At 39.9% G+C, this 24,398-nt stretch overlaps 1 protein-coding gene across 1 annotated transcript in view; it reads left to right on the forward strand.

Moving 5' to 3' along the window:
- The first annotated feature begins 9,468 nt into the window (after window positions 1-9,468).
- Window positions 9,469-24,398, forward strand: part of LOC149816944 (uncharacterized) — a 36,744-nt gene continuing 21,814 nt past the window's right edge. Inside the window, exon 1 of the mRNA XM_089986754.1 lies at window positions 9,469-10,142. Coding sequence (XP_089842880.1) covers window positions 9,605-10,142 — 538 coding nt within the window. The 5' untranslated portion in view covers window positions 9,469-9,604. The remainder of the gene's footprint in view (window positions 10,143-24,398) is intronic.

The following is a 24,398-nucleotide window of genomic DNA, read 5'->3' on the forward strand; positions in this document are numbered from 1 at the left end:
ATGTTATTTTATGCATTTGTTCTTCCGTTCTGCAAACCCATGAATTACTGAAAAAATGATAAGTTGAGTTGCTTTCCATTATTTTCCAAAAAGATACATAGTCCTGATAAAAAAAAGAGAGAAATGTTGGTTTCAAGTATATACAGAGTTCTATGAGACGTAAAATAAAAAGTGAATAAATGTACAGAAACAAGGGGATCAACAAGGGGATCATATATAATGGTGATGAAAACATGCTAACCAGTGTTATCAAAAACGCGCCTTGAGACGCAAAAGGCACGCCTTGCCTTGAGGCACGGCCCTCTGTGCCTCAAGGCACAAGCCTGAGACACAATAAAAAATATATATATATATATATATATATATATATATATATATATATATATATATATATATTTTAAAGATTTCTAAGACATAATCAATAAGATTTTTGTAGGTTAATCTCATATATTTTTCAGTTATTACAGTTATGTAATCAGTTTCTTAGTATATTTTAACTTTTGTTGGTTAATCTCATATATTTTCCAGTTATATAATCAGTTTTTATATGTTACTTAAAGTAACATATAAAAGTAACTTTTATATGTTCATCTCATATTTATTAGAATAATCTTATATATTTTAACTTTTGTAGGTTAATCTCATATATTTTTCAGTTATTTCAGTTATGTAATCAGTTTCTTAGTATATTTTAACTTTTGTTGGTTAATCTCATATATTTTTCATTTATGTAATCAGTTTTTAGTTACTTTTATATGTTAATCTCATATTTTTAGTACTTATTTGAGATTTTCTATTTCTTATTGATTGTTATTTCATTAATAAAGCATTTCTTTATTATTTGTATTTTTAGATATTTTTTAAAAGTTTTCAAAAAAAAATTGAGGCTTACGCTTTACGCCTCGCCTCGGTTTTTGGTGGAGCGCCTGGCTACGCCTCAATGCTTTTCACAACACCGATGCTAACCATTATTTTCACTTATTAACTATTCTATTGCATCCATCTATTTTAGGAACTTTTACACAAACATGATAATTTGCCCTTTGGAGAGTGAATGAGTGATACTGAATTAGGCTTTTTGACTAAGTTTTAGCATCTCAATGCATGCTTATCTGTTTGGAGTATAATCTTTTTACATATCATATTATACCCTTCTTGTGGTAATTGAAATTCCGAAAGCCTTTTTTTGACCTGGTGTTTGATTCTGGGTGAAGTTTTAGTTTTAGCTCCATGCTTCTTGTTCATATTTATTCTTTATATGCTAAAAATTAACTTGAAGTTTAACGTGCGTTGTAGTTCCAGTTTTGCTTAGGCTGCTCTCCTCGTGGAGGAACCAAAAGCCAGGTGCATATGTTCTATCATGATCTTGTCCACCTAAGAAGCAAGCTTGCAAATCGAGCATTTGAGCTATTGAGGATATTTGGTTTTATGGTTTGTTGTATCTACACAAGATTTAAATCAGCATTATATGCCAATTTACATGTATACTTTGCTGCATGCTAAGAATAATGCACTTGCTTCGTCAATATAAACGGTCTCGTTGAATGACAAATGTAGTGCCCAAGTTTGACACCTGCATATGAAAACAGATTTTATGAAGAAAAGATGTTTAAGCCTCGAAATTGTGCATTACTAGAGAACATCAAAATGCATGCTTCCAAAATGTCCAATTAGGTATTTGATGCAGCGAGAGGAAGAGAACAACTAACCTCGTGGATGCCGACGCTGAAGGCTGAGTTGCAATGAAGAGATCAACACTGACGAGCTGATGTTGGCTGCTTCTTCAATGTATAGTCGGGCAACAAGCAATAACACAGAATCTACGTGAAACCAAGAAAGGCTCGGAACAATGGGTCCGAACAACACTTTATTTGATGATTGACAATGCTTACAATTAAAGAAATGAAGAAGACAAAACTCAAAAAGAAAGTCGCTGGACTGCAAGGAATAAACTAATTAAAAAAAGATCAGAGAAAGGCAGTTGAGCAAAACAGAAAGGAAAAACCCAAAAGCTGTGGTAGAGTCAATAAATTTTTGTGTTGTCGCACGCAACCCTAGGATGATCTTTTAAAGGCTTCAGCTGGATTTGAGTCTCGGGTCCGGTCAGACCTGAGACCACTTCTGTGTGCTGCTGGATCTGGGGCATCTCGGCCTGTACTTTTGTACTCGTCCGGTGTAGGTACGCAGCGGGATCTCTCCTCCGCGTCTTGGTATGGGAATTTGGATCCGGTCCACTACTTGGGTCCGATCCCCAATCCCATGGTGTGAATCTGATCCATTGCCTGGGTCAGGCTGTATAGATTTGGGTCTTCCATCCTGCTCTGCATCATTCTCCCTAGTTGGGAAGAAGTCGGTTCTGACGATTTGTTGTCTTTACAGTAAGCATTTAGATCAGACACATTGAATGTAGGAGAAAGATGTCAATTTTCGGGCAGCCCAAAGAGGTAAGATCGGTCAAATAGGCTCACTAGCCGGAGAAACTCGGTCTCTTTGGTGAGAAGGAGAACTATCTTATGACCCTTAAAGACAAATGTGTACGTGTTCCTACGGCCATCATGGATGGTCTTACGATCAAACTGTCAGGGACGTCCCAAAAGGATGTGACATGCGCTCATAGGGACTACATCACACCACACTTCATCGTGGTAATGCTCATCCATGAAGAACCAAACTAGACAACGCAGGGTGATGGGTATCTCGTTCCCTTTCTTGAACCATGTCATTTTATAAGGTTGGGATACTTTTTCTATTTTTAAATTCAAGGTGGATACAACACTCTCAGACACCATATTCTTGCATGCCCCGATATCAATGATAACATCACACACGCACCCCTCACAGTTGCACCAAGTTCTAAAAATATTATTCTGCAACCATTTTGTCTGTACCGACTCTCAGGATGTGGTCAAAACATGACGGATGATTAACAAATTTTTGATGCTGCCATCAAACTCTATGACTTTCATCTTGTTATCTCCCTCGACAGGTGACTCACCCTCGCTCTCACTATCGGACGCAGACTCAACAATGACCTCTGCCAGATGGGTGTTCTTACTCATGGTGGGACACTTGGACGCAATATGACCTAACTCTTGACACCTAAAACAATGAACGATGGACTCAGTGGGCTTACCTTTAAATCAGGTGTGGTACATGGGTCCAGACTGATCGGGTTTGCTAGGATCGACTCCAGGGGTGGACTTTGAGTCTTCTTTCCTAGGGGAGCTCGCTCTTCTGGTTGATAAACTTGACTTAGGTTGAATGAACTGATCACTACGAGGTGTCCTATGTTCCTGCCTCCTTTTTAATTTCTCCTCCACATTCATGGCATAACTACTTGCTTGATCTAATGACTCGACTGTGAAACAACTAAAATCGTCAGAAATAGCAGGATGGAGTCCAGAAATATACCTCATGACCTGCTGGCGGGCGGTCTCTTCGATCTGCACTCGTAGGGAAAGACGATGGAACTCAACAGTGTACTCCGCCACAATACTAGTGCCTTCCCGCAAGGTGAGGTACTCTTTGTAGGCTCCCTCAGCGTGATCTGACGACACGAACTTAGACTGCATCAACCTCTGCATCTCCACCCAAGTCTTTACGCGTTGTAGTCCTTGTCGCTCCCTCAACCTCTGCAGCTCAACCCACCATGTCTGCGCTAGGCCTCTCAATTGAGTAGAGGCTAGGGAGACACGATGGTGTTCAACGACATCGTGGTAGTCAAAGAAGAACTGGACGACATAAGACTAGTCGAAGAACTGGTCCGTATTAAACCGACCTGCGAACTCTGGAAGTTCCAGCTTCACCCCGTACGTGGAGGGGCGCTTTGGTGCTCTCTGCTGACGAGCCTCAACCATGCCTGTGGGGTACTTGTTTCAGAAGGCATCATCATCCATCATGATCTCATCTCCTTCACCACGATACTGCCCTCCTGGTAATTGATGTTGGCGAACTTCGACGACATGTGGTCGGCACTCTGGCCGCGTTGGTCCTTACTAAATCTGCATAGGAATCTATCTCTTCCTAGCTCACCCGTGAGGGGGCGCCATCTGCAGCCGGCGTTGTGGTACCAGTAGGACAAGAGGTCCTGCTATAGGTGGAAGGACTGGTCAGGTCTTGGGCTCTAGGTGGGTAGGAATGGGATAATATGGGTTTGGGTTATGGGTCAGGCTAGGGTAGTGGTATTGTGTCGGATACAGTATTGGGTTATGGATCGTGATTTGGTTAATGGGTTGGTTCGGGTTCAAGTATTGAGTCTGATTGGTATAATATTGGGTTGATTCGCCAGATTGGATGTGGGTCGGGTCTCCCCTTAAACTATTCGTCGGACCCAGATTTGGATAGGTTGGATCGAGGATCGAGTTGTGGGGATAAATGACTTGGTTTGAACTCGACCCACGATCCATATGATTATGGGTCTGGTTTTGACCAGGCTCAAATTCAAACGGGAGTTCTGTTTGGGTTTGATATGGGTTTGGATCGGCATTGGAACCATTTTGGGGTTGAAACATAACAGGTTGGGTCTGGTTCAGGGCGAACCACAAGCCAAACCCAACTGGGTTGGTCGGGTAAGGTGGTTCGAGACTCGGACCCGCCCCTAGGGACCCAAAGGATGACCCACGGGAACCGGGTCTGAGCCCAAATAATCCCGAATCCTGACTGGACTCGGTCGGATTCGGTTTGACCCATGGGGGATGATCCCCTGTTGCTTGTTGGTGGGCTGCGATCGAGCCCCCGTGCACAGAAGTCAGGAGGGTCAACAGGCCCGTGCTGGCCCGGGCTGGCGCAGGCGTGCCTGCGACTCGACCCTGCGTCAAGCTCGGGCCCTGCAGGTCACGTCTAGCCTGCGGCCCATGGGTCATGGTTCAGTACCCAACCTGCGTACCCAGGCTCACGACGGAAGGGTCTCCCATGGGTTCGAGGGTCGGGTGGACAACCACTACCCTCGATTGGTAGTCGAGCTCTAGTTCATGAACGATACCTCTGACTGGGGTGCCTCGCGATTGGCAGTCCGACGCGGATCCCCCCCGAAGTCCCCAGGCTGCACGGTAAATGGTCGGTTCAATTGGCTTGGGTCGTTCGTTGCTGCGTTGATGAGATCGACTGCGCCATCTCTCACCGCTGTACCCATTTTTTGGGTTGTCGTAGGGCACGATTTCGCTGACGATTCTAGGGCGACGAGTCGGCCCTCGATTCCGTCCAGCCGTTTCGATACCCCTGCAACCTCTTTACTCATGCACAACATGTTTTCTTGCAGTTTTGTCATCATTTCCATCATGCGCATCATTGGATCCTTGGTACTGATCTCCTCCAGTTCATCGCCACTTCCCGGATCAGTCTTCAGTTCATGAGACATCACGTTGATGAAGGTGGACGTCGGTGCTCTGATACCACTTTGATGCAGCGAGAGGGAGAGAACAACTAACCTCGTGGATGCCAACACTGAAGGTTGAGTTGCAATGAAGGGATTAACATTGTGCTGCTAACGGGCAACTGTTGGCTGCTTCTTCAATGTAAAGTCGGGCAACAAGCAATAACACAAAATCGATGTGAAACCAAGAAAGGCTCGGAACAATGGGTCCGAACAACACTTTATTTGATGATTGACAATGCTTATAATTAAAGAAATGAAGAAGACAAAACTCAAATAGAAAGTGGCTGGACTGCAAGGAATAAACGAATTAAAAAAACATCAGAGAAAGGCAATTGAGCAAAGCAGAAAGGAAAAACCCAAAAGTTGCGGTAGAGTCAATAAATTTTTGTGTCGCCGCACACAACCCTAGGATGATCTTTTAAAGGCTTCAGTTGGATTTGGGTCTCAGGTCCGGTATGGACCCGAGACCACTTCTGTGTGCTACTGGATCTGGGGCATCCCAGCCTATACTCTCTGTACTCGTCTGGTGTAGGTACTCAGCAGGACCTCTCCTCCGCGTCTCGGTACAGGAATCTGGATTCGGTCTACTACTTGGGTCCGATCTCCAATCCCATGGTGTAGATCTGGTCCACTGCCTGAGTCAGGCTGTATGGATCTGGGTCCTCCATCCTGCTCTGCATCAGTATTCTGCCAACCATTTGTGATTGTGTAACAATATGTATTATTGGTTATTATTAAAAAAAAAAACTGATGAAACTGTTTTAATATACTGCAAGGAACTAAAGCTTCATGTCCTTGATCTGGTTTTGCATATGCTTTCGTCCTGTAATTTGAACAATTTTGAGAGGCCATTTGTGAGGTGTACATGGGCATTGACCTGTTATACTAATTTGCTCCCGGCTGAATTGCACCATCAGTTCCTTTTAAGCATATGAACAAATTTTGTGTGAATTTCGCTTTTGGTCATATTAACTCAATTTACATATTAATTGTTTTAGATGTCATGACATTGGTAGCAAAAATTTGTGGTTTGTTCTGACTCACAAGTGGTGGCTCCTAGAGGCACATGTAATAAGTATGCCATAGTTGTCGAAAGCTTCTTGCTACATGGGAAGCTTGCATTAACATAAATATGCTTTGAAAGCGGGAAGGTCCTCTCTTTCTCAAAATGAGAGAAAAATTTAGGAAGCTTATTTCCCTTTTATGAGAAGCTCGCTTCTCTCCTGTCTTCCCAAATTAATTCTTCCTTGCTTTCTTAGGGTTTCTCTAGTTTTTTGTTGCTTTCCACACAAGTTTGGGAAGTGTTAGGTCCTCTGAAAATTTTGAATTTGATGGTTCTGAGAAGGTAGATTCAAATTCTCGATGGACGAGTATTTTAATTTGAGCCTGATTGACTCAAGATGATCAAACTTGAGACTCTTTGATCGTGAGACTTGTTGTACATGTGTTGGTAGTACAGAACCTTGCTGGGCACAGTGGGGAAGAGGTATAAGGGTAATTGTGGTTGCAGATTGGGAGAAATGACAAAAACAAGGTTAATCGGCTAAATCAGGTAGCTATAGTTTAGATTGGGTAAACGTTTCGGGTGTAGTTTTGATCCAGAACTAAGATGCTCTGGTCCAAGGGTTATAGGGTCACCTAGGGATGTGTGTGAAGGTCTGAGATATGACCTAAACTTAAGAAAAGATTGTTGATAATAAGAATGTATCGGTATAGCAATTTTGAGTGTTTTGAGCACTCGATGAGATGTGGTTTTGGGTTTCAAGATATAGGTAGTTAACTAAAGTTATACTAAAGCTAAGAAGAACTAATATAAGTATCTAGGAGGGTTGTAACAGTCTGGTATAAGGTCTCACATGTTCTGAAATACAGACACATGATCTATAATATGGAGATGTCATTCGACTCGTCGAAAGAGCAAAACACACGATCCATGCATTTAAAAAAGCTCAAGCTTCAATGAAGGGTTGGACATCCAACCCTTAGGGATCTGATATGTAGAGGGGTCCAAAGAGAATCTGAGGTCGTAAGAGAAGAAGGAGAGTAGAGAGAGAGAAGAAGAAGAAAGACATATATATAGAGAGAGAGTTAGAGAAAGAGATGTGAGACTTCACTAATTCAATTCATTTATTCAATGAGTTACCCTAGACCTCTTTATATAGAGGGGACTGGGGTTGAGTCTCGATTAAGTCATGTTTTATCTAATTAAAAAAGTCAATAACTCATCTAAAGTAGGACGCCTATTTTATTAAGACTCTACATTAATCAACTTAACTAATTAAGAACTCTTAATTAAAAAGCTATCTAATTATCTTCTAGAAGGAAGGACGTTCTCTGAGACTCTTTAGATTTACGCTTCTACTGGTGGGGAGCCAATTAGCTAATTGACTTGCTATCTAGTGGTGCCATGTGTCTGGCTTTTCCTCTGTTGATTGAGATTCTGAATCAATTAGTCTTCTCTTAATTAAAGAAGCCACCTCAGCTTTCACATCACCATCCTGGGAACCACACCCTATCGGTATAGGTGGTTGGCGTTTGGATCCCCTATTATATTCTGGACTGTAACATGTGGCTTGGCTCATGCTCGGCTTGTAAAGAACTTATTTGAACTCGTAAAATATGATGGACAAGCTCGAGCTTGAACAATCAATGTTTGTCTCGGTTTGGCTCGTATAAGTTCATTTATTAACAATAAATATATTTTACATCTGTTTGGCCTGTTAGCAATAAGTTTAGAGTTCAAATCCTATTGCTTACAAGTTTGAAACAATTATTTTTTTCATAAATGAGCCAGTTTGAACTTGACTTAGCAGGTTTAGGGTCCAAATACTATTGTTTTCAACTTTAAATTTTTTTTAGATGAGCAAGCTTGGCTCATTTAGCTTAGTTTTTTCATGAGCTCAAGCTCGGCTCGGCTCAACACAAGAAATGAGCCCAGCCTTAACACCCTTTGTTCGGTTCATTCAGCATTGTTTACCAGCTCTATTTCCACACCCCCTCACTTTTTATGTTTTTCGTATTAAAGAGTGCATTTGATTTTCTATTGTTTATTCATTTTCATGTCATTTCTTATTCACAAATGCCCCCGTTTCATATTGCTTGAAATGTGCTTCTTTTCATTTCTCATGGATTTTCATAATCACTCCGCACTGGTACACAGATTCTTGCTTTGCACTACCTTTTAATACTCACTTCCTTGCTTCTGCTTCATGAGCCTCTCACATCTATTTTGTTTTTTTGGTAACTATTGGAGTATACTATCTTTTTTCAGATTGTCAGGTCTTAGTAGTTCCCATCCTTATATAAAGTGCTTATTGACTTTGAGACGACTGCATAATCTGAACTTCGTTATGGGGTTCCTTTTATTTGATGTGTTAGTTTTCTGCGAAACCATGAGTTCATTCAATAGAATATATCATAAATAACCACGAGTTCATTCAACAGAATATATCATAAATAACACCTTTGTGGCTATTCCCTATTTCCTTTAGTCTTCTCTACTGGAATTTGTATATCACTTCGTTTAACTTTCATTGATCAGAGTCCAGACTTTAGGGGGTGTTTGATTCAAGGACAGGAGAAGACAATAAGACCATGTCCTGTCTTGTCCACTCCACGGACTACCCTGGACAAGAACACTCAATGACACTTTTTTTTTTTTTTCAAAGGCGTCCAGTGGTGTCCTGTCCTCCCTTGTTTCAAGGAGGAGAATGGAATTCCTCTGGACACCGAAACACGTCTCAAAAGGATTCAGGAATGAAACCTTGATCAAACCCCACCTTACTCACTTCAAGGTTTGCTCATTCTACAGGTTCCTAATGAAAAATTATATCTCTATTGAACCGCGATCTTTATGGATCCTTACCGGATCCATATCGAACCAGATCCCAAGGGCTCTCACCAAATCCCATCAAACTAATTGTGTTGGATCTGATAACAGATCCAAACCGCACCATTGCCATTCACGGTCAAACCTTTGATTCATTCAGTGGCCGATAAGTTTGCGAAAAGACAGGCTTAGATGAGGCCATCATCTGGATCATCCATTCCAAAAACCAACGGTCTAGAGCTATTCTCCACTAGACACCCACACAGTCACGCACGTCGAGAGAGAGAGGGAGAGAGATCTGCGGTTGGTTGGATGTTAGAAGAGAACCCAAGAGGAAGGACAAAACCCAAGTTGGGTGTCTGAGAAACCGAAGGGAAGATGTGGAAATCGGGCAGAAATTGATGGGCATCTCTCTGTTGGTAGGATTGAAGGCGACCATCCTGCTGGTCGCCTTTATCGGTTTCAGAGGCATCGGTCTCGCCCTCTCTTCCATGCCTCTCCTGCACGCTTCCTTCGTGTCATTCCTCGTTTCCATCGCTTCTCATCCATCGCTCAACCTTCCCTTGCTCCTGGGGAAGAATCCCGATGGTACCTTCCCTCTGTGGTCGTTGATTCTGTTCGGCCCATACCTGTTTTTCATCCGGATATATGCCTACTTGAGGAGGTTGAAGAGGAGGGAGCCTCTCTACAATGAGATAATTGACGGTATCTACGTTGGGGGATGGCCTTCCCCCTTTGATTCTGCGCCACCCGGTGACCCAGCTGTTGTAGATTGCACTTGTGAGCTCCCCAGAAGCGTTTTATTCTCCAAGAATGCTTATATATGCATACCAACTTGGGATACGAGGGCGCCCCAGCCGTCCGAGATAGAATTGGCCGTTCGATGGGCGTGCAGGAAGAGGGCTCAAAGTAAGCCTGTGTACATCCATTGTGCATTTGGTGAGTGTTTCTTTTGTGTTTGTATTGCATTTGGTTGATTTTGATTTGAGTTAAGCATCATGATGTCAAATATGCAGAAGCTAACTTGTTTCTCTTGTTCTAAATCGTTTATTTACTTCAATTTTGAGTATGCTGCTTTAAGTCGGTGATTTGTTAGGTTGGTGGTCGACTTATTGGGATTGCTGTATCCATATCTCCATGTTGGTTTTGATTGTTTCAAGGCGTGTAACTTTTCGGATTTGATTATCTTTTGTATATTTCTGGTAGGTTATTGATAGTATAAAGCATCAACAGGGTTATTGATGGTTTGAATATATCTGAGAAATATCTCCACGAGACATGGGAATTTAGGTCTCACTTTAAGAGTGAGAACATTGTCCTCTGTTTAGAATTGGTCGAGAGTGGGTAGTGATTGTGCAGGGCTTCCTCAAGGAAAAACCAGCTGCAATTTAGCCACCCTGTTAAGGAACCAAAATACTCTTCGCATGTTGAAAATTGGTCCTTGTCCTTCTGATGTTTCACCATAACTTGAAGCATCAATCAAGTTTGATCCTCTTCTCTTACAACTTCAAAAGATGATATCTAACTTTTGTGGTCACCAGATACCTTGTGCTTTCTCAGTTGTAAAAAATTTGGTCGGAATAATTAGACGATGGTATTCCTTTCTTCTTCTTACCTTCGAGGGGGTCTGAAGTTTTAGTCAATGTTTCCTTGCCTATGAATCAACATTTTCTTTCTGCAGATCATTTCTTAGGGGAAGCAGATCAGGTCATGCTGAACATGAGCGTTTTTGCTCATGCTAACATCGTGGCCGTCTGTTTGCATTTTGGATGAATGCCACTTAGTTTTGTTGATTTTTTAGCTTTTCAAAATACAAATCGGACGGCCACGATGTTGGCATGAGCAAAAACGCTCATGTTCAGCATGACCTGATCTGCTTCCTTTCTTAGGTGGTGCTTCTATTTTCCTTTTCCTTTTAGGGTTCATTTCACATTTGATGTGCAGGATGTAGGTAATATATGTGGCAATTGGATCTCTTCGTGGTCACCTGGCCTTCTAAGCTCCTCTCTAGCGTCAAAAGGGATGTGACCCAATGTAGACATGCTGAGTTGATATGGCGGATAAAGAATCATATGAGATTCAGTAATTTAGGTGGATGTGATTTGTATTTTCTGAGAGGCCTTCCATTTTGATGTTCCCTGGACGCAACAGGAGATATTAGTGGTGATCTATGGTGCACAGGTACAGGTGTTAGAATGTAGTATGACTTTGGTACTGCTGTTACCACACAGATGTGATGGTGTGGCTCAACAAATGCATGGATTGTCACACAAATATGTAGGAAGTATAAAAGTTGCATAGAAATATATAATATATCTAGATATGGCACCATCCAAGACACCAAGGACCAGCACTTAAGCGTACCACCTTTGACATGGTCTTGTTGTTCATTCTGAAACACCTCTCTTAGTTTAGATTGAAGGGAAGATGTAGATAGATGCCTCTCGACTAATAGGTGGAATGCTCTTTTGGCTATCTGTGGGGTGTAGTTCCATTGTGGAAGCTTCTGGTGGAATGGGTAGGCCATGAAATTAAGGTTCCAAAATTCAAGCTGCTACACTGTACAAGGTTTGATCACGTTGAGAGTGAGGTGGTGGTGTCCTTTTACCATTGCATTTTTTGAAGCAGCTTTTCATCTTCTAGGAGTCTTGTTGGGACCTTCAAGCTTTTTACCATTCTTACATGTCAATTGTGGAAGGGTATGTGGTATGTGAGATGTTACTTTGTTCGCTTGAGGTGAAGCTGAGATTTGCAAAGGTAGCACTTGGCATTAGCATGGATGGTTCTTATGGATCATCCAATTGTATGTACCCTTCTTGTTGCTCACAATTTCATAGGTTGTCTTTCTTTTCCTTTTCATAGGTTGTTTGTGTCAGATGGCTTTCCTAGTTCCACAACATGGCTGATGCTGTGGGTACAACTGCTTCAACTGAAAGGCACAGTGCTGATAGGGTCATTTCAAGAGGCCCTTTGGTTACAAGGGTAATTAGTATAGGGTAGGGTTACCGAAAGCGCCATAGGACATGGGGAAGCGCACTTCTGCGAAGCGCTTTTCAGAAGCATGAAACGTAGTGCTTCCGAAACATGCTGGGAAGCGCCAAAAAAGATTGGGAAGCGCGCTTCCCCCTCGCTTTCCCTCCTTTTTTCATTTTTTGTGTTTTCATTTTTATTTTTTTTTCGCTTCCTCTTCGTTTCCCCCTCGCTTCCTAGGTCACTTCCGGTTCGCTTCTCTTCTTGCTTCCGAGACGATTCTTGATTCGCTTCTAAGTCGTCCCGCGCTTCCCGCTTCCTAAAAATTGGATGTGCCTCGCTTCCCGCTTCCGCTTCCCGCTCCCGCTTCCCCAACTGGCAACTCTGGTATAGAATGTCTCTTGCCCATTTGCAGACTCCTTTTTTCACCCTTTTCCCAAAGCTGCAGCATATTCTGCAATGTTTTGCTAGTGATTAAGTGCTTGAAAGGATGCAGTATCTATTGTTCATTGTAATAAAAATGGATCGTTATTCTTGAAATGATTTATAAGCTAGAATTAAAGGAACACAGATTTGAGATACAAGTGATCACCTCTTTAGTTGATGCAAAGAAACACATAATGTTGAAGAGAAATCCAGAATCAAATTGAGAACATCATTTGAGCACTATTCATGACTGAAGCAGGGAGTGAATAATTCACACTTGCTGGTATGCACTGTCGAACTGCTATAATAAGTGAAATTTCTGAATACCCGATGTCAAGAGAGGATGAGACTAGCTCTTGGGGGATTTCTCTGTGCAAACTGACTTTAGGTTTTAAAAGTGAACCTATATAGGAAAAAGAGACTGGTGGATGTTCATATCATTGTTTCTTTTTTTGTTTCACTATTTTCTTGCATGAAGCAAGGCTTTACTGCACAACAAGAGAAAAAGCAGGAAGCAAGGCTTTCCATATTGTAGCTAGGGTTCACTCTCAACAGCGTCACTTCTTCCGTGTATGTTCATATCATTGTTTCTTTTCTTGTTTCACTATTTTCTTGCATGAAGCAAGGCTTTACTGCACAGCAAGAGAAAAAGAAGAAAAGAAGAAAGAAGCAAGGAGGAGGAAGAAGAAATGAAGGGGGGAAAAAACCATACTAGGGTCTATTGACCCTTTCTTTTATTAAGCATGTGCTGTAGGTAAAAAAATTGGGGAAAGACAAAAATACTCCCATAATATGTGTGTAACTATGCATTAAGAAAATCAACAAAACATAGTCAATGGTTTTGGACAACTATATTCTCTTCAACATGATAAATTTGCTTATGAACCGACATGTTCTACTGAAAGTATGAGAAAGAGTAAAGGGAAAGGAGAGAGCTTTCAGAAATTGGCAGCCAGTGTTAACTTGATGGCTGCAGTAATGCTTCATTAGTCTTAATAGGGTTACAATAATTTTTACAAGGACAAAAGTGCCCTGTATTAGTAACACATGTTACATTAGAATACAAAACAAAACACGTGAATGAATATGGATCCTTTATCGGATCCATATCCAATCCATATTCCATATTCCATATTCTAATACCCTCCCTCAAGTTGTGCATGGGAGTGAACCATGTGCAACTTGTTCTTCAGATACCAGAAACGATGACTTGTAAGACCTTTTGTAAACATATCGGCAACTTGATCTTCTGAAGGCACATAAACTGGTTCAATCTCTGTGTCTGCTATCTTTTGTCTGATGAAATGTTGATCAATCTCAATATGCTTAGTCCGACTGTGATGAATAGGATTGAATGCAATTTGTATAGCACTTTTATTATCACACATAAGTGTCAAATTTGAGATATCGTCTCCCATCTCTGTAAGTAGATGCCTAATCCAGGTCACTTCTGTTGTGGCAGCTGCTATAGATCTATACTCTGCCTCTGTGCTAGATCTTGCCACAGCCTTCTGTTTTCTGCTACTCCATGAGACAAGATTTCTCCCAATGAAAACACAGTATCCTGAAACAGACCTTCTCTCATCTGGATCCCCTGCCTAGTCTGCATCTGTATAGGTCAGTATGTCATGTTTTGGTGACTTCCATGAAGATTGAATATATGTGAGTCCATCACCCACCGTTCCTTTTAGATAGTGAATGATGCGTTTGACAACATCCATGTGACCAGTCTTTGGTTCATGCATGAACTTAGATACTTAATTAACATAATATACAATGTCTGGTCTAGTAAAAGTAAGGTATTGTAGCATACCCACTAAACTGCGATACTTGACTGCATCAGGATATAACTCACCATCACAAATACTGAGCTTTTGGTTGACAACACTAGGTGTGGGTAGAGGTTTATAATCTGTCATTCCTGCTTTAGCCAGAAGATCAAGAGTGTATTTGTGTTGAGTTAATGACATTTTTTCATCTTGTCAGTCCACCTTTACACCAAGAAAATATCTCAGTTCCCTAAGGTCTTTCATTTTGAACCGCATACTCAATAAAACTTTAATTCGTTGAATGTGGTCTGGAGCATTACCAGTGATCACAATATCATCAACATATATGAGTAAGAAAACCATAGTGGTACCATTCCTATATATAAACAGAGAATGGTCAAGTTGGGAACGAAAGAAACCATGTTTCTGAATTTCTAAGGAGAAACTTTCAAACCATGACCTAGAAGCTTGCTTCAAACCATACAAAGCTCTGGTTAATTTGCATACATATTCTTTTGGGTCTCCCTCTGCATAACCTTGAGGCTGCTCCATGTAAACCTTTTCCTTTAAATCCCCATGAAGGAATGCATTCTTAACATCAAGCTGACTAAGAATTCAGCCATGTTCAATTGCCAAGCCAAGTATAATGCAAATAGTTCCCATTTTCACCACTGGACTGAATGTCTCATCATAATCCTGACCATATTCTTGAGTGAAGCCCTTGGCTACAAGACGTGCCTTGTACCGTTCAATGCTACCATCCGGTTTATATTTAATTTTATAAACCCATTTGGAACCAACAACATTTTTATCTGGAGGACGACCAACTATCTCCCATATTTGACACTCATGAAGTGGCTCGATTTCCTCATTCATCGCTTCAATCTATTTATTGGATTGGATAGCTTGATGAAAACCAAGTGGTTCATCGTGTTTTTCAATCTTGGATAGAAAAATCTGAAAGTCCAAAGAAAAGTTGTCATAACTAACCCACTTTTCAATAAGGATGCCTTATCCTGCCTGATCTTCTTGGTGCTTCTCTGTTATTAGACAATGCTATGTGTTCTTTAGCAGGTACATTTGTTTGCTCTCTGGGTCTCCTGGTATACATGTTACCTTTGTATCTCAGACATTCTGTTTGTGATGCATCATCTGAAACGGTCTCACCATGTATGCTTTCAGGGGTCAAGATAGTATGCTCGACAGCATGTGAAATAAGTTCAGCACTAAGCCATAGATCATACCAATTAGCAACTGCACTAATATGTTCACGATTGACCTCTGCTTCTTTTCCCAGAAAACTATTTTCATCAAAAACAACATTTCTGGAAATTCTAATCTTCTTATTGGCGGGATCATAGCACCTGTAACCCTTGTGTTCATCTGCATAACCTACAAATTGGCATATAGAGGCTTTGTCCTGAAATTTAGTCCTCATGGATTTGTCGATATGTACATAACATGTGCATCCAAAAACTCGTAACTCATCATAATTGGGATATGCACCAAAGAGAACATAATAGGGAGATTGATTTTCAAGAATAGGCATAGGAAGACGATTTATCACATGAGTGGCAGTGTGAAAAGCTTCAGTCCAAAGACTAATAGGTAAGTTACTCTCATGCATCATACTCATTGCACTTTCCACAATATGTCTGTGTTTATGTTCAGCAATTCCATTTTGTCGTGGAGTGTACGGGCAAGAAACTCTACGATGCATCCCATTATCTTGGAGAAAATCTAAAAATTCTTTGTAGGAATACTCACTACCTCCATCACATTGGAGAATTTGAATATTTTGAGAGAATTGATTTTTAACATAGGCATGAAAGTGGTGGAAAATGAGAAAAACCTCTGATTTGTGTTTCATAAAGAATATCCAGGTAAAATGAGAGAATCTGTCAATGAAAGATACATAATATTTACTTCCAGAAGAGGAAGGATTGGGGGCTGGGCCCCAAACATCAGAACATATTATCTCAAAGGGCATGGAGGCTCTTTTATTTATTTGATGAAAAGGGAGTACATGACTTTTGAAGACCTGACAAATGTGACATATTTTATCCTTCAATGAAGATGAAACAGACTCTGAAAGAAAACCATTGGACACTAACTTTTCAATAAGGACTTGACTACAATGACCAAGACGAGAATGCCAGAGATCTGATTTATTATATTTGGATGTACTTAGGACGCTTTTAGAGACGAGATCAAACTTGGGCTTCAGGACACTGGAGGCTGGATCTTCATTAAAGACATACATGTCTCCACGTTGCTCTCCTTTAGCGAACATCTCTTTCGTTTGAAGATCCTTGACAAAGACAAAAGTAGGAGTAAATTCCACAGATGAATTGGTAGAATCAATAAGCTTAGAAACAGAGACAATATTTTTCTTTATATTCGATGCATGAACAACATCAGATAAAGGGATAGATGACTCAGACAAAGGAATGTGGACATTGCCTATGTTTGGAATAGGGTGGTGAGTCCCATCTCTGGTTACAATATTAGATTTACCAAAATAGGGAGTCAAAGTAGAGAACTTACCTGCATTGCCAGTGACATGGGTTGCTGCACCAGAGTCAACATACCATATTCCATCATCATTCTGCTTCAGATTCAAGTTGGCCATTGCAGATAGTAAAAGATCCTTAGCATCATCACTGACCTGAAATGTACTTGCAGTTCTTGATGTACCAACATTTCTAGTATTTTGCATTCTATTCTGATTTTGTGGGTTGAACCAAGGTTTTAAAACCCGTGACTCGGAACTCGACTCGTTCTTTATTGACTCATGACTCGGCGGGTCAACTCGGTGACTCAGACCGTGTTTTGTTAACTTTTGATTTTAAAAGAAAAACAATATATAATTTGTCTGAAACCATGTTTTTGAGTAAACATAGTCTCCAAATGTCTGTAAGAATATAAAAACAACTGCAAAGAGCTATAGAGGTTTGCTTGAATAATTGAATTTGATATCTATACAAGCACTTTGACTAATTCATGACTTGAATTAGAGGATTTGGTCACCATGAGTTCAGTCTGCTACTACCTAAGGTTCCTAAAATGGCCAATCATATATGCTAGCTTGTTTTAAAAGTTTTAATTCCCTCTCTAACAAATCCATAAATGTAAAACAGGGATATATGTGCATATTGAAAGTTTACAGAATGCCCAATATCAACATAAATAAGCAATTTTCTCATGTATAAAACTATGCAGGAAATATATTAATGGCACAACTATAAAAAGACTACTAATATTTGAATATGTACAATGCTTGTTCACATAACAAATGGATGATGAAACCTAAATATGACTTCCCATAGGCACAATTGACCTGCCATATATAGTGAGAATCATTTCTTTAAAATATTTTGCTAGAATAAGTTGATAACACAGTGTGAACAGTAGTTCGAACAACATGGCAATTTTATTCTATGGATTTAAATGTTTTTTTATCTTTAAATGATTTTTATTTTCTTTTTTATACAAAATCTGGGGGTAACCCTTGTTAAAATATATGTACTTATATATTTCGAAACTGTAATTTGAAACTCAAAAAACAAATTTCAAACATCCCAAAACTCGCCCGAGTCAAGCCGAGTCAGGCCGAGTCAAGCCGAGTCAGGCCGAGTCAAGCCCGAGTTTTGGCAAACCGAGTTTGCCTTGCCGGGTTGACTCGCTGGAGGGGCGAGCCGAGCCGAGCCGAGTCAGCCGAGTCAACGAGTTGACTTGGCGAGTTTTAAAACGCTGGGTTGAACCAGCAGTTGGTTTTGATATGACCTCGTTTGTTACACTGATAGCATGTGGGAACATTCTTTGAAAAGTTGACAGTGGAATTTGGTGTAGGTAGTAACCCTCGTCCACCCTGGATTGGATTTCCCTTGCCTCTGCCATGTCCTCCTCGTGCACAATCAGCTATCACCCCTGTGGCAAGGACCTCATGCGTAGATGATTGTCCTGTTAAAGCTTCAGACATGCTTTTCAGTATCATCTCGTACTGAAAGAGTTTGGCGCGTAATTCCTCAAAACTGAGCAACGTAGGCAAACATAATAAGGATGTAACAAGAACATGATGTTCTGATCCCAGGGCATTCAGTGTCTGCTGCACCTTTTCTTTATCTGAGACTGGATACCCAACCATGACTAATTGATCTGTGATGCTTTTGACTTGATTTAAGAATTCAATAATGCTCATTGCACCCTTTCTTAACATCTGAAATTCGCGTTTAAGAAACAACACTTTAGCCTCTGATATCTGAGAGTAGGTCTGAGCTAAAGTCTCACAAAACCTTAGATGTGCAATCATCAGGAATGGAAATCAAGACTTCTTGTGACAATGTGGAAGTGATGTACGCGACGAGGGCCTGATCGCGCTTCATCCAAGTGATAAATGCAGGGTTGCGAATAATATTCGACAATCTTCCATCCTCTTTGGCTTCTGTTGTGATAAATTCTGGAGGCATTGGAGTGAATCCATCCAAGTAGCTTGAAAGATCTTGACTCCAAATAAAAGGGGCAATCTGCCTTTTCCAAGTCAAATAGTTGTTGCTAGTTAGCTTTTCTGAAACTAATTGCCCCAGGAAGCTGGAAGAGAGACCCGAGTTGGCTGAAGTATCCATTTGTAGATTTGTTGACAAAACGAAAGATACTAATGACTGATGCTGGCCTGTTTTATCATAAACTGACACGGTTGACAGAATATGTTGGGACAGGCGTGACATAATATGTTGGGACAGCAGTAACGTGGATCTGGTCTTTCGCAGGAGAGAATGAAACCAAATCAATAATTCGGTGTTCAGAAACAAAGGAAATTTTAGGGTGTGTAACAGAAACGAAAGAATATTTTAGGGTAGGCGTGACAGACAAAATCCAGATCAGCAGTAATGTGAATCTGGTCTTTCGCAGGAAAGAATGGAACCAGATTCATACAGACAGGGACTCGGGTTTATGAAATTAGAAGAACTCGACTTTTGCATGAAACGAACGACAACAGATCTGAATATGTTTCAGATCTGCGACAGCGAGGTTCAGCAAGTGAAAGTAAAGAAGTAGAAGAAGGAAAATGGATGCTGAAATAGCAGATCTGAAATATTTCCAGATCTGCGATAAGAGTATGTCTGAAGATAAGGGAGCGACAACCGATCTGAATTTTATTTCAGATCTGTTAAAAACAGACAGCAGATATGAAAATATTTCAGATCTGTGACAGAAATCCAAAGCAGACGAAGATAAAAGAATAAGTAGAAGGCAATAAGGAGATGATGACGACAGAAAGGAAATAGGATAAAGAAGAAGGAAGAAGAACGAGACCTGTTGATAGCAAGGAGAAGTTGACTTTCACATCGACTGAGCAAGCCTGTCACAGCCAGAAGTTCTGCTGCTTGTTGACGGCAGGGAGAAGTCGATTTTCACGTGAACTGAGCAAAGCCTTTCACGCCCAGAAGATCCGCTGCTCTGATACCATGATAAATTTGCTTATGAACCGACGTGTTCTACTGAAAGTATGAGAAAGAGTAAAGGGAAAGGAGAGAGCTTTCAGAAATCGACAGCCACTGTTAACTTGATGGCTGCAGTAATGCTTCATTAGTCTTAATAGGGTTATAATAATTTTTACAAGGACAAAAGTGCCCTGTATTAGTAACACATGTTACATTAGAATACAAAACAAAACACATGAATGGATATGGATCCTTTATCGGATCCATATCCAATCCATATTCCATATTCTAATACAACACTCCCCTACAAGTTGGGGATGAATATGTCTAACATCCCTAACTTGCTTGACATTTCTCTATGTTTTCCTCTATTTGTTGCAAGAGTAAGGATATCTGCTAGTTGCTCTGTTTTCTTATAAAATGCTTTAAATGTTCCATCTTCAATTTCTACCAAATGAAATGACAATCTACCCCAATATGTTTTGTTCTTTCATGATACACAATATTTGTAGCGACCTGAATTGCAAATTTGTTGTCACAATGGAATGTCATGGGAAGAGGATCACAGATACATCTCATTTATCACTGATCTTATCCACATTCCTTAACTTATGCCCAAGGCATAGCTTTGTATTCAGACTCTGCACTATGCCGAGATACAACCATTTTTGTTTGCTCTTCCATGACCAAGTTGCCTCCAACAAAGGCACAAAACCTGGTGGTGGACCTTTTGTCCTTGGGAGATCCAACCCAATCAGTATCTGTATAAATGTTCACTTCACAATGCTCATGGTTAACATACAAAATTCCCTTTCCAGGGTTCCCTTTCAAGTACCTCAACACTCTAGTAACACCTTTCTTGTGAAGATGACTAGGAGCATGCATATATGTAATAACCCCAATTCATACCCCTTGAAAATGCAAATTTTTTTTTATTCAGTGCGGAAAACTTCCTTGAGACCCGGGGTCCTCATAGTTCCAATTCTAATTGGATAACCAAACACCATAAAGGGACTTACATTTATCATCCACAAAGAACCAAACCAAACATTTTTATTCATGAATCAATGTCAGTCTCACATTCAACTGAAAGTAAAATAGCAACTAACTGAAACAAAAGAACTGAAAGAAACAAAAAGAAGAGTCACTCTATCCATAGGTGAAGCCGTCTAAAATCAAGCGTGACCCTTGTGCCCTCTCAGGGGCTAGCCGACTTCACTGATCACCTGTGGGGAAGAAGACACATTAAGATGTGTATTGAAAACGCAGAACACATTCAGATGTGTATTGAAACGCAGAATACCTTCAGATGCATCTTGAAAACGCAGAGCACCACATCCTCGAACATTAAACAAAACATAGAATAGAAATCCTACCTTTTTTTTTTGCTATTTTTCCTCCTGCTGCCGTGATCTCGTGAAGCCTTTCACTGGACGTGTAAGAGAGAGAGAGAGAGAGAGAGAGAGAGAGAGAGAGAGAGAGAGAGAGAGAGAGAGAGAGAGAGGGGTTCACGCCTGTTGGGGTTTCTCCTTTAAGTATTTTCGTGAGAGGAGGTTGGAGAAAAAATGGGGAAGAAGACTTATGGGTGAGAGGTGGGGGTCGGTTTTCCCCCTTTTCTCCCCCACTTTGTGTGAATAAGGGGGTTTCACGTCCCTCCTCCCCCCCCCCCACTTCTTCCTTTCCTTTTTGATGTTTCATGTTTATTTATTTATTTTGAGTATCACGTTATTAGGATTCAATAATGAACCCTTCCACGTATAACACCCCATTCTTATTTTTTTTTCAATTTTGCCTCACGCGTGATAGTGTGAGCTTTTAAAAAAAGATTGAGAGTTTGGATCCTCTACATGGGGACCCGCAATCAATTACATTTTTGGATTCATGTATGGACTATCCGGGTCCATCCAAAGATCAAAATCTTCTAATATTAAATTAAAAGGATTCAAAACTTCTCTCTCTCTCTCTCTCTCTGTGTGTGTGTGTGTCTTGTTTGGTGCTGCGTAATGTGTTGCTTAATGATTTCCTCTTTGACAATCATGTATACGAGAATAGAGCTCTAGCTAATCAATGGAATTTTTTTATTTATTGGATTCTTTTGCGTACATAATTTTAGTTCCATGATTTGCACTTGAAATATTTGTTTCTACTATTAAACAATGGAGCTATTGTTTAAGATGACATTGGTTGAAGTTTTTTTTTTTAAAATTATTTTTTATATATATTTTTGTTTTTGTTTTAGATTTTCATGTTATCTACCAACATTGATTGTTTGTGGATTTAGTAATTCATTGATTTGTTTATCTACCTCCTTATTTGTGCTTTATATATACTTATGATTGATTATTTATTTTTATAACTCTTTATAACACAAATTGTGCTTTATATGTAAATGGTAATTGATTCTTTGTTTCTAGAACTCTTCTCTTATGAGTTATGATTACTATATATAATTTTCATTTGCATTGTTGTAGTTGAACAATGAGAAAAGATGTAGGATGGGATCATGAAACTAAAGTTTCAAATGCCACAAAGGATAAGAAATTTGAGGCATATAATATGCAACTATTGTCAGAGAGACTACAAGTGGTATTTCAAGGTTGAAATATCATTTAGCTGGCATAAGAAATAGTGTAATGCCATGCGACAGGGTTCCACCTGAAGTGAAAAAGTTTTTTCAGAATTATTGAAGGAACCATAAGGAAAGAAAACAAGAGGAGGAACAAAGTTAGTGGACGGGATAGCGGAACGTGCTGGGAGAGAACTGATTTCTTCGAAGAGGTTATGGAGTGACCCTATGAATAAAGCCGATGGATGTCAACTATGCTCCAACCTCAGATTGTTGGCGAAGAACATTAAGAAACTGCACAAAGAGTTGAGCAAAATTAGTAAGAGTGTTTATTTTGGTTCAACATCATTAGCGGTCGATAATGTGAATGTTAGTGGATCAAGTAGTATGGCAAAAAAAGCACAACTGGTCTCATAGACCAATTTATACATAAAGAAGCACAACATACCATAATTAATAGTGCATTTAAAAGGGATGATAAAAAATACGTATGTCTTGCCATCAGAGGTTTTTTTATGCCAATGCCCTCTCATGCAATCTTTGTAACAGTCCATATTTTGGTCTAATACTAGAAGTTGTTACAAATTATGAGGGTTCAAACCATGGTTGTACGTATATCGTTACTTTTGGGTTTTGTGATACAATACACACTTGTATCGTGATACGAGTGTGTATCGTACTCATATCGGGTGTATCACACGATACAATATCATCGCATTTAAAAAAGGCCGAAAGTTGTTTTTTTTTTCATTTTGGATTTAAAAGGCCTCTTGAGAGTCGAGTTCTCAATATGTCTAGAGTTCGTTAGAAGGGAACCCACACACCCTAGGTTTCGTGAAATCGATTTGGGGACCTATTCGTGCGCAAGAGAGAGAGAGAGAGAGAGAGAGAGAGAGAGAGAGAGAGAGAGAGAGAGAGAGAGAGAGAGAGAGAGAGAGAGAGAGAGAGAGAGAGCATTTCCACCATTTTTTCAATCAAGGAAGTGAGTTAATGTATAAAATCCTTATTCTTTGCTTATTGAGTGTTTTTGATAAAAGTGTGTCTGGTGCTTCTTATTCTTTGCTTATTGAGTTTTTTAATTGGTTATATTTTATTTTAGATCCTTCGATGTCATCTTCACATTCATGTCATAGAGATGATCCTACATGGCAATATTGCAGAAGCATTGATGTTGTGCCATGACTAGGGTCACCATTGAATTTGAGATCTGTTTTGTGATGCTATTATTAAAGGTGAACTTCATAGATTTAAGCAACATATTGCAGGTCAAGATCAAAATGTACGTCCATGTGATTCTACATCTATTCCTACCACTTTTTGTGCTGGTGTTATTGCTGAACTAGAAGAAATTCGAAGAATTTTGCAAAAATGCAAAGATGAACTTCCAACCATTGTTCCAAATTCTGAAGATGATGACGATGACCCAATTGCCAAAAAAAAAAAATCGAAGATAAAGAGATCATTGCGCGGCAGGTTGATACAACACTGAGGAAATACTGTCGTAATGTTTGGCAAATAGGCTCTAGCAGATAGTTTAGTTTTAGGATCTTTATAGTTTAAAACTTTAGGGATGAAGATTGGCATGTAAGACGTTGGTTAAATGCTATGTCACATGGGTGCGGGTGCGGGTGCGACACGGGTGCGGCGCAATTTCAAAAATTTTGGACACGGGGACTCGGCTATATATATATATATATATATATATATATATATATATATATATATATATATATATATATATATATATATATATAGAAGCAACAACATAGCAACAGAAAAAATTTATTAGCAATTTCATTGTCATTTATCAGTACATGAATATATAAAAATATCAAGTTTTTCAGTAGAGAAAATATGACTTGCATATGAAAATATACATCTTACAGGAAGAGGGCACATTCATGTTTCAGTTACCTTTGCTCTGGCTAAATCCTGGTTGTATTGTATTTATATTCCTTTAAATTGATAAATTGAAAGATATTTCAAAGTATTGGTCCTGAACACTGAGAAGCAACTTTCT

This window comes from Nuphar pumila, chromosome 14, assembly GCF_984573655.1.
Source record: "Nuphar pumila chromosome 14, dmNupPumi1.hap1.1, whole genome shotgun sequence".
Classification (NCBI taxonomy): Eukaryota; Viridiplantae; Streptophyta; class Magnoliopsida; order Nymphaeales; family Nymphaeaceae; genus Nuphar; species Nuphar pumila.